The sequence below is a fragment of the Artibeus jamaicensis genome, unplaced genomic scaffold (assembly GCF_021234435.1).
Source record: "Artibeus jamaicensis isolate MK-2021 breed Jamaican fruit bat unplaced genomic scaffold, CSHL_Jam_final scaffold_833, whole genome shotgun sequence".
Lineage (NCBI taxonomy): Eukaryota > Metazoa > Chordata > Mammalia > Chiroptera > Phyllostomidae > Artibeus > Artibeus jamaicensis.
Window position 1 is genome coordinate 15,406,329 of NW_026522056.1, and position 11,476 is coordinate 15,417,804.

An 11,476-nucleotide genomic window follows, 5' to 3' on the forward strand; every position below is an offset into this window, starting at 1 on the left:
TTCAGCCCTATTCACTTGGTCTGTGACTCTGAGTAAGTTGTTAACCCCTGTGAACCACCTTCATAAGATGAGGCCAATAGCACTTGCCTCACTGTGTCAGCGTGGGGGTTAAACGAGACAGTGCATGTGAAGAAGTGTTTAGCATAGTCCTGGGCGTGTGGAAGTCCTGTGATAGCAATGAAGAGGTAGAGTTTGTGACAATTCACCTAAGATTTCTGTAATAAGTATTACAGAACCCAAGCTGAAATCGCATTCTCTTGGGTTCCTTGATTATGCTTCTGCTAAGGTCCTTCTCTCTCCCTACTGCCTGGTGCGCAGGAGAAGAACCTGCAGTCACTCCCTGTGTGTCCTCTGTGCCTCACTGAATAGCTTGAAATCAGAAGCTGTAGAAAAGTCCTGTCCGAGTCTCATTTTTCAAGCTGAGATGGGTACAGAAGAGTGCAGGAACATAACACTGTCTCCTGTGTCCCCAGAACTTAAAACAGTGAACAGTGTCTCTTTGGACTGGTACACGGGACAGTTGTACTGGGCCAGCAGCTTTGCAAGGGTCATCTGTGCTGGTTTAAGTGATGGCAGAGGCTACGTCAGGATCTTGGAAAAAGATCTCATGCCAGAGCAACTCATCGTGTTTCCTGAGAAGAAGTAAGTAGTGTTTCTTTTGGAGTGAATCCAAAATCATTGCTTACCTTAGATATTTAAGTTGATAAGAGAACACTTCAACCTTTTCAACCTAGGTCTCAGTTGCTCTAAAAATAATTCTCAGTTTTGAAGTCTAAATTGAACATATGGAGCCAAACTTTTCAAAGTGTAAGAGCAGAAATCTTTAGCATTCCTAGCAGGGCAGCGACGTGAGGCCTGTAGGAGACGGCTGAGGGGGCCTGGCTGCTCAGAACAGCGTATGCACACCTGCGGGGTTCTCTAATGCCTTGCGCTTTGGCTTTTCCCAGGTACTTGTACTGGGTAAATGGAGGTCAGAGAGGCATGAGGACCATCGAAACTGCAGGGATGGATGGCTCCGATAGGAAGGTGCTTGTAAACCTGGAGGAGCCTGTGGGACTGACACTTGACCACGTGACCGGCAGGCTGTACTGGATCAGTAAATATAAAGAGGTACAATAGAGAGGTCTGGAAGCAAAGGTAAACCCTTTTAGCTGGGGCTTGAAATGACTACAGGTAAGTACAAAATTCTCTTAAGGCTCGTGTCAGCTCTGTGAAGCATCTTCTGGCTGTGAAAAGTGAGAAAGAAGAGCAAGTTATAATTGACCAGGATTTTTGTGCAGATCTAGACTAGATCAACATAGGCTGGGAGTCATAGTGGGGTTGTCTTAAACGCCCTACAGTGAAACGCAGCACTGAAGTTTCCTGGTGGTATAGGTCAGGTTCTACGTTGTGCCTAGGACACCAAACCTCTTAATATGGCAGACCACTTCTTGAAAGCATGCAGTTACTCAGGTACTTCAGTGCCTTGTACTTGTATTTCTAGTTCTAAATATAGTTCGTGTTATTGTACTTTTGGAAGCATTTCACTGAAGGACACAGTGGCTAAAGCACGGGCCTGGGAGTCATGTTTTTAAGCCTATTACTGCTGGCTGTGATTTTGCCTACTTACGGTTCTTCATTACCCTCTCTGAAAAGAGAGAGGATCTGACCTCAGAGGGCAGTTGGAAACTATCAGGAAGGGATGTAGTACAATGTCTGGATACAAATAGTAAGTTATAGTAGCTTCTTGTACAACATACATTTGTACAAGAAGCAGTTCCATACACTGGCTTTGGCATTCGCCACCATGAATCCCCCAGATGAGTCCATCTCCAACATGTTGAATATCATGTGATATTCAACATGGTATTTAATCAGTGTCCAAGAAACTGAGGTACACTAATAGCATCAGCTAATGCTTCCCTGCTCTCACGAGACTCTCCAATGCTTCAGTCCATAGAGACAGTTAACGTGGATGGCAGCGGGAGGCACACCTTCCCTGAGATCTTCTCGGAGGATGACGGTCCAGCAGGACTAGCTGTATTTGAGAACTCTTTTTTCTGGGCAAATAACACACAGCTCTTTCATACTTCACCTCGTACCCCAAAGGAGAGAACAGTGCTGCTAAATGCTTCTGTATCTGCTTTCTCGGTGCTCCACAAAGCCCAGCAGCCTAAGGGTAAGTCCAAGGGCTCGCTTTTGAAATGCTTATAAATCAGCATGTCTCCTAAATAGTAAATAGAAAGTACCTAAGTTTCTATCATGGTCTGTCATTGGAACTTGCTCTTTTGAGGCAGGGGCAATGTTCTGGGTATGATTCCAGACTCACACAGGACTCCTCAGGAAGAAGGATTGAACAAAAACATCGACTGAGAAACTCATCCCAGACCGGTACCCTGGGCTTGCCTAGTGCTGTGCCAGGCTTTTAATGTCTGAAGTACACAGAACAGGGTCATAAGCTGTTCACAGAAGGGCTAGAATAGCTTATTCGCTGGCAATGACAACCAATAGCAGAAAATGGACGAAGCCCAGCATTCTGCTTATAGAAGGATGTCAAAGATTCGTTGACTAGGAGTTAAAACTCTTTGTTAATCTGAAATTATATGTCAGGCTCTACCTGGAGAATGTTTCTCATTTGGGTCCAAGAAACTTACCAAAGTGGGGATCCCAGACCACCGTTCACATCTAAGGGAGTCTTCCTCTAAGCAAACTAAAATGACTTCCTATAAGGCAAGTCATTTTGCCTTAACTCTGAGAGAGAAGATGTTGTTTGTTGAACCTCTGTTGGCCTAAGCTGACTATTGACTATACGAGAGACAGGAGACCGTGAGTGTTCGAAGGTCAGCTTGCCTCACCTAGAAGGTAACGAGTATATTGGGATTCCTCCTGTCGTTAAAATGGCTAACCTCCACCTGAGTATTATTCATCTTTGAACTAGTGTGGATAAATGCATCTGAAATTGAATCTAATCTGTTTCTGTCTTAAAATAGGCAGATACTCGGCCTGTGTTCCAGGTTCTTGTAGCCACTTATGTCTCCTGTCCCCTGTCCATCCCAAGGGCTACAAGTGTGTTTGTCCAGAGGGCATGTCCCTTCTACCTTCTGGCACATGCAGCGGTAAGTCCGCCGGGTGAGACGGGCCTGGCTCTCGCAGGCAATGCTCTGTGGTGGTCCTGGAAATGACATGGCTTCCGTTTTTGGCTCAAGCACGTTTATATTGACAACTGATTTTGATAATGTTTGCTATCAAAAGACCTCAGTTAGGTTTTTTGCAGGGAGGGACTAACATATACATAACATAAAATTGTAACCATTTGAAGTGGACAGTTCACCGACACCAAGTACAATCACATTTTCATGTAGCCACCTCACCATCTACTTCCAGAATTTTTCATCTCCCCAAACTGAAACTCTACACCCACTATACCATAACTTCCATTTGTCCTTCTCTAACCCCTCCCTGGCCACCAGCATCTTAGTTTCTGTTTCTGAATTGGCAGCTCTGAGTACTTGGGGTAAGTGGAGCCATACGGTATTTTTCCTTTTGTGATTGGCTTATTTCACTTAACATAATGTCTTTGAGGCTCATCTACACTGTAACATGAATTTTCTTTCTTTTTAAGGCTGAATTATATTCCGTTATATATACACATACATTCTGTATTGTGTTTATTCATTTATCCATCAATAGCTTTTGGGGTTTGATTAGTTTTATAACAGGAAAAAAATTGCTTCCACTGCTCAGTTTTGCATGAAAAACAACAACTAAGTTGGAAGAAGAAAGAAACCCTCTACAGTCTTGACTGTGGTGTGTTCTGATTTATGTTTGAAAACAGAGTGTCCACTTCAATATTGTGAACACAGTCCTTCATGTGGCTGCTCCGTCTTTGCAGTATTCAAGGCTACACAGTCATTGAACCTCTCTATCCAAATGACCTGAAATGACATAAATGCACTCGTGCTCTACCTTTAAACAGCACAGTTCACGGGGAGCCCTGAGATGCAACCATGTTGTGACAAGCTGGTGTGCCAAACCTGAGACTTCGGCTTAGACTGTAGCTTGAACATTGTGTATGCAGTTCACCACTCAAGTAACTTTTCTTTCAGTGGGCAATAGAGTTTGCAGTTCTTTGTACTGAGACTTATATGCTATGAGCAGGGACTCGATGGTGTCCCCCGATCAAGCGGAGCAGCCCCCCAGTTGTAACGCTTGGGTTTCTGTGTTCACCTCACAGCAGAAATTCAGAGGACTCAGTGCCTTGGGAAAGCTGAGCTTCTCTTGCCCAAATGAGTCCTTCTCTGAGGAAGCAAGGGCATTCTTGCTGTGTGTGTGGTTCCAGAGGGAACGTGATTAAGGTCCCTTTTCAGGGGTGCCTCAGCTAAAGAGGGAGTGTCACTGAAGACGGGAGATTGGGGCTTATCTAATGAACGATCGACAGAAAATCTCTCCTTTTCCCTGGTAGACTTAAAACTAGTGTTTTCTTCTGGCAAACGTCTCTACTTGTTGAAAGTTGGTTTTATGGGAACTGCGATAGAGAGAACCCTAGTTCAAGAGCATCTTAGGAACATCTATTTTCTGGATGTTGACTGGAAGAGAAACCTGGTCTACTGGACCACTGCTGAGGGGCATCTGTTCTGCTCCACCGGCTACTCGGGAGAGAAGCAGGAGATTTGGACAGAGCGGACAGGTAAGGCGGGTGGCTGTTCTGCATTTGTCCTTTATTTTCCGGCACCAAAATTTTAAAAAGGCCAAAAACTCCTACCTGTTCCTGATCTGAATCAAACTTAATGCCAAACAGTGGTTTTTAACTAATCGAAATATTCTGTCTCTGATTTACCCTCGTTCTTATGAGAGGTGCTCAGACTGTAAAAAGGCTACCATAATTTGGGAAGTCCTGGGGTCAATAATAAGGTTTAAAAAAATTTATTTTCTGGCCTTAAGTCTGAATAGGATTGATATGGACCTTAAATACTTCAATTTTGCATTGCAGATTTTCTTACACTGATTTAGAAGTAATTTGCAATGCAGATTTCAGAGGACTCACAAGATATTTTCTTACTATGGTAATATATACTTTCTCTCCCTTCCCACACTCCTAAATACCACACTCCACCCCGTCGCTCCCTGTTCTCAGGCTAAATGTAAACACCTCCTTTATTGAAACTGAGACCCGGACTCGCGGGTGAGGGATTTGATCTCTGGCTGGGTGTGCCCCGTGTGCCCCGAGTGCGGAGGACGTGCTTCACTGGAAGGAGCACTGCACGGTGCCCGAGGTACCACGGAGCAGCCGGCCCTGCCCAGAGTCCTGCGGGCAGCCCAGCGCCTGCACCTAGGAGCTCCGGGACCGGACCCGGAGAACTTTCCGGAGAAACGGGAATGGGCAGTGGCCCGTCACACAGCTGATGGCTGTTAGGAAACCCCTGATCGTGAATGACTTCTACTTAATCAAAATGCTGCCTTCCCCCAGCTGTGTTACAACGATCATACCAAGGAACTGTAAGAGGCTGACGGTTTCGTTTGAGCTTCCTCTAGTGTTGAATGCTCACTCCCTGTGGCGGGCGGCTGGGGAATCATTTATGTATGTGTATGTCTCTGCCCCCGGTTCCCGGAACAGAGCTTCTAAGACCTTTGCTAATTTCTTGAGCCCCTGGCACATCTGACACAGAGCTCCGAAATTCCTTGGGTGATGAGATCTTTTGTTACCACGAGCAGTTCTTGGTGGCTCCTGGGTGAGGACTGGTCGCCACACACCTGAGCCATATTTAGAAGCTTGAAACTTTCAGCCCCACTCCCCATCCTCCAGAGAGGGAGAAGGGCTAGAAATGGAGTTAACAATCAGTCATGCAAATGTGATGAGGCCTCCATACAAATTGAGGTTCAAAGAGCCCCTGCTGGGAGGGTGGCAGACACCAACTCCACGGGGACAGAAGTTTCTGAGCTGAGACATCAGGGGTTCACCTGTGCATCCCTTCATCAAGCTGTTCACACGTCTCCATATAATAAACTAGCAAATGTGAATAAGTGTTTTCCTGAGTTCTCTGAGCCAGTGTATCAAATTACTGAGCCCGAGGAGGGGGTTGTGGGAACTGTGATTTACAGACAGTCGGTCAGAGTGCAGGTGACAAGCTGGGACTTGTCACTGGCCTCTGAAGTGGGGGCAGTCTTATGGGACTGAGCTCTCAACCTGTCAGACCTGATGCTGCCTCCAGGTAGATGCTGTCAGAACTGAATGGAATGTGGGACCCCCGGTGGAGTGTCAGAATTGTGTGGCGCCGAGGCATGACCCCACACGCGTGATGTCAGAAGTACTGTGGGAGAGTAAGGGAGACACGCAGGGGTGTTTTTCCTGCATGGTGGCTGAACCACTTGACTTTGCCAGGCAGGCCTTTGTCGAGGTGTTAGTCAGCTCATCCCCGGCTGTCGTGGCTTGTGTCCAGAGCTCAGGGCCTCCTGTCAACGACAGAGCACCAGCTTTCAGCTTATCCTCACAGCAAGTGCATCCACGGTGCTTTCTCTCGGTGTGTTAATCTTGTCCTCGTATAGAAAACGAGGCTGGAGAATACAGATGAAATTGGGAGGGCTTCAAAATTCTGTCTTAGACAAGAGTGCATGTCTGTAAGAACCCATGTAGAACTGCTCAAAGGCCATATTCTGTGACCCTGACCCTGGGTTTCTGACCTTGAACCTGAGTATAACCAAGGTTAAGTCTAACTCCAGACAGAGCACATGTTCTCTGCAGATGCCAACGCCCAACAAAGAAAAGCCAAACTGAGTGTGGCCAGTCTGTTCTTACTAATGTGCCCCCTTAGGGTCATGTCTTTCCTTGACAATAGTGACATGAGGATTATGGGGAGAATTCAGAAGCACAATTCTAGGCAAATCCCTCCCCATGAAAACACGAGGGGTAATAAAGACCTGCTCCCGCTCTGAGACCCGGGAGGTAGGAAGAATTTACAGCGCAGTGCACCCCGTGTGTACCAGCTTCTCGAGTCTGTCACCCACCGCCCGCTGCCATGCCCTGTCTGCCTGTCCACCTCCCCGGTGGTTCACATTTGAATTCTTAATATCGTACTGAGTGTGTGCTGGGATATACTCAACGACTGGCTCTCTGGGGGGAGGAGTGTGCATACGCATGCCCACATACGTTTATAATAAGCTAACCGTTACAAAGGGTGTGTAGTACACTTGACAAATGATGAGATATACGACATTCTCTATCATAATTTCTATACAGCCAACTAATTTTCACAAATCACTTTCTTATTCTGAACCCTTGGATCTTAGCCCAATCTGCAGTTGCAATTCTGTCAAGATTTAACAAAACCCAACGATGGATAAATGCTGGACTTCTGATGCCATTACTGAATGGATGTGGCCTTAACGTGAATGTTTGACACTTGTGTTTCTATGAATGAGTGAGATGAAAGTGAGACAATGGAGACTAGTTGGAGTTAGTTCATCAAGGACAAGTGACTTATTGCAGAGCTGGACAATCGTTTTCAGACACTAGAAAAACATATTTCCTTGTTTTTTGTGGTATTTAAAATGTAACGGCACATATACATTTAATCTGAAATAGTAACATTTCTCTGTCATCTTAAGTCTAGACCAGGAGTTGTCAACCTCTTTCTGTAAGAGGCCAGAGAGGAAATGTTTTAGGCTTGTAGCTTTTGCCAAGTTCTGTGCTGTAGAAACTCCCACGATGCCAGGCTGCACACGACGAAGGGAACGTCCCTAAACGTGGCGATGGGAGGAGGTATGCAGCAGGCCTTCATGGAATGTTTCCACCGCACAGATGCAGTCAAGGTCAAAAACCAAGGGCATAGGTAATAGTTGGGTGTAAGAAAATAATTAAGCAGTGGTTTAGGTATTTTAGTTTTATTTCAAATGTGATGTAATTTGATAGAATTTACTTTTTAATAATGGTTGCATTGAACGACAAGCTTACTGAATTGCTGAATTTACTAGTTGGCTGCTATGAGCTTGTACAAGCCAGCCCAGCTCACTGCTTTCAAAACAATGGACATTATTCTAAGCTTTTTGTATGCATTCACTGTAACCCTCATAATAGCATTGTGAGAGAAGCACTGTTTCTATCATATTAATACATTAGTGGAAAGTGGGGCACAGGAACTAACTGACACCTTACTTAGGAGGTGTCTCAAACAGGCATTTTAACTTGCTAGCTTACTCCTGGTCCTAACCTTCACGCTCTCCTGCACCCCATAGTAGGTGATGTCTCGCTTAGACCCAATTGTACAGTTAGCTGCATTGGGCAGGATGGGAGTAGGGGCAGTGCTTTGTAGGTTAGCGCCTGTTATTCATTCACATCTAAAAAGCCACACTTCATAGCGTTTCTGTACCTGGTCCCTGTCTTATTGGTGCCTTCTAATTGTAGGTCTCCTCACCGTCCATCCATTCTGCTGACAACCTCTCATGCCACTGCTGTGGTGTCCCTTTAGCTCCGTGTCTGCTTTCCTATAGCAGTGCCGGTCCTGGTCCCTTGTCCTGCAATTGACTAACAAAGAAGGGCTGTGAATCGGAAGTTGCAGATCTGCATTCAGATGCAAGCCTTGCCACTTACACGTGTAATTTATAAAATGCAGTGAGTGTCTGACCTTGTCAGCTGGTTATATGGACTACATGAGCTCCTACGACAGACACAGAGCTCGTACCAGAGTAAGGCATAATGGGAAGTAATCATGCAAACAAGGTGTGTGGCCTGGTCTTTGTTAGAGACTGATCTTTACATCCCCCAGTGATCTTCCTTCTACCCTTAACCCAAAACTTAAGAAAGCGCATTTGCTTGCCCTTTCTAATGGGACTTACTTTCCTCCTTACAGTCTGCTCAGCAAACGTGGACATAGCAACTGGGAACTTGTTCTGGGTGGCCTGTGACCGAAGCGTTATTCAGAGAACTAGAATTACTGGCCCAGACACACATACACTCTACAGAGCGAGCAGCATTATACTTCATCTTCTTCTCAATTGGCCAAAGAGGGTGCTCTACTGGGTGGAAAGTGGGAAACACTTGCAAAGTATGACCCTTGATGGCAAAAACAGACGGGAAGTCTGGAGAGGCACCTGGACAGCAGACACCCACATGGCCTTAGACCTCGGCTCATCCAGCATCCTCTGGACCACCAAAGGGCTAGGTGAGCACCACGCAGCCAGTAGATGGAAGGAGCTTGAGGGGATGGTGAGAGTCTTGCTTATAGTATAACGATGCTGGTTGTTCTTAGAGCTAGGTAGATATAAGCTGAAATTCTGTTTTTCACAGTTCAAGGCTGGACACGAGTCACTTACAACAAACTCAGTTCTTATGTATATGTCTAGATTTATTATTTAAAAGATAAAACACCAGAAGTAATATACTTAATAACTTTTTGCAGTTTTCAAAGTTTGCTTCTGCCTCTATAGAAGAAATAATGAAACCAAACTCCCATTGCAAGTGAAATACAGGTGCTTCGGTTATAACTTGGTAACAGGTACAAGTTATACGGTGCAACCCGACTTGATAGTCTCCTCACTGAAAAACCAGCCCTGAGGCCTAGCAGCTCCGTGCCGATGACCAGGTGCTTTAGGGCAAACACGGAGGACGATAAGGTCACATCTGATGTGCCCACATGGCAGACCTCGGCCTGTCCCTTTCCTAGAGCTTTCCACACTTTATTGGACTATCTTTAACTATAAAGCTAAACCTACAAAGCTTAATAGGGAGAATCTGTGCTTATTTTCAACTTGGGGTCACTGTACCTCAAACAAATCGTACCCCACTGTCACTGGTTATTTGTTCTGTGTCGACTTGCAAGAGCTTGCCTCTTCCTCAGGGCTGCAAAGTCTAAGTCTCCTAAAAAACAGAACGTATGTTCTGAACAAGACCTGGAGTGATGGCGTAATAGCTGCCCATGAGCCCTACCTGGTGACAACGAGTGGAGCAGCTCTTGTGCTCTGGAACAGGAAGACGCTGGAGTCCTTCTCGGTGTCCAAAGAGCCACACGTGAGAAAAGTGGTCATTCTGGCTGAGAGCCAGGAAGTCCCAGGTGAGTGAGTGTTTTTTTGTGAAGTTTATTCCCTGAGATCCACCTTACCTGGCTCTTCTCGGTGTGTTTTGATAGGATGACATCCTAGGCATCTTAATGCTTGTGTGGCTGTTGTCCAAACCCACAGTTCAGCAGGCCTTTTCCTTAACTTGTCCACACTCCCGGAGATTAAGACGCGAACCTGGTTTTCAAAACTGCTAGGTGACAAAGGCCCTGGAGCCACTCTTCAGGAGAGGTCAGCACGCTGTGTCCCTTCTGACAATCGCCTTGCACATTAGCACATTACAGCTCTCAGTCTGGCAGTGAGGAGATCCACTGAATTTGCTCTAAAGCAGTTTCCCAAACTGATCTCACTAAGGAACCCCCTTTCTCCGTAGCAGTAACATCTCGGGGAGGACCCGAGGCGAAGCTGCTCTGGGGCTGAGGAGACCGAGATCAGCAGTTCTCGCTTTCTGTAGAGGCTGCACCTTGTCATTCAGGTGGACCTGCCTAAGGCCGGTTTACATTTTTCCCCCATGTAAGCCTTTGGCATAGAGCGCAAAAGTCTGATCTTGGACCTTGAGGCAGAAAAAGAAATCCTATCACAGGAGTCAGGGGTCTTTGTCAGCAGAAGCAGCTAGAAGTCTGAAGGAAGAGTGGACGTGAAGAGGGACGGAAGCCTTTCTCTTTAATGTACCCAACCCATAGTGGTCTCTCATATCCCTCTTCTGTCTAAAGTGTCTTACTTTAAAAAAGAGAAAGAAAAAGATTTTATTTGGGGGGGGAGTGGAGAAGGAAGGGAGAAAGAGCGGGATAAAAACATCAATGTACAATAGAAGCCTCTATTGGCTGCCTCTCTCACACCCCCCAACCTGGGGGCCCTGCACTGCAACCCAGCATGTGTCCTGACAGGGAATTGAACCAGCGACCTTTTGGCTCACAGGCTGGCTCTCAACCCAGTGAGCCCCACCAGCCAGGGCTAAATGGTCTTACTTTTGGATTCACTGGTTGGTTTAACCTGATATCAAAGGTTAAGAAACATTAGGCATAGGAACATATTTCTCAGGTGGTAAAGTGTGTCAGTAAACAGGCAACTTCTTGGTAACAAACCCAATTTTGGTTATTCTACTAACAAATCTGTTAGGTTGCTACGATAGTTGCTAGAGAGTATTAACTGGTTGTTTTTCATAGCATAACTTACACATCTCCACAAGTCAGTGCTCACGTTATACCGGTCCCTGTCCTGGACCATAGCCTATAGCAGGGAACCAAAGAGAGCGAGTCTCTATCTTTAGAACTTACTTTATTTTTTATTCCCAGGATATAGCATTAGGTGGTGAAAAAATAAGATTAATAAGGTGAAAAAATAAGGTTAACAGATCTAAAAGGAAAAAACAATTTGCCAAATTCAAAGCCAATAGATGATGGGCGAACGTACCACACTTAATGCAAAGAAAGATCTAGGCTTTGGGTCA

The 11,476-nt window shown here is 45.7% G+C and overlaps 1 protein-coding gene across 1 annotated transcript; it reads left to right on the forward strand.

Moving 5' to 3' along the window:
- The first annotated feature begins 1,746 nt into the window (after positions 1 to 1,746).
- Positions 1,747 to 10,642, forward strand: LOC119036908 (low-density lipoprotein receptor-related protein 4-like). Its single transcript, XM_053660083.1, has 6 exons — positions 1,747 to 2,158; positions 2,970 to 3,095; positions 4,442 to 4,666; positions 8,823 to 9,134; positions 9,882 to 10,022; positions 10,545 to 10,642. Exons 1-6 carry the CDS (start codon positions 1,924 to 1,926, stop codon positions 10,640 to 10,642), a joined length of 1,137 nt encoding a protein of 378 aa, XP_053516058.1. The 5' UTR covers positions 1,747 to 1,923.
- Positions 10,643 to 11,476: the final 834 nt, after the last annotated feature.

Excerpts from the sequence above, each read along its gene's own strand:
- LOC119036908 (XM_053660083.1), top strand. The coding sequence starts at position 1,924 with ATGCTTCAGTCCATAGAGACAGTTAACGTGGATGGCAGCGGGAGGCAC. Across the intron at positions 3,096-4,441 it reads ACCTTCTGGCACATGCAGCG|ACTTAAAACTAGTGTTTTCT; the intron begins GTAAGTCCGCCG and ends TTTCCCTGGTAG. Across the intron at positions 9,135-9,881 it reads CTGGACCACCAAAGGGCTAG|CTGCCCATGAGCCCTACCTG; the intron begins GTGAGCACCACG and ends ATGGCGTAATAG.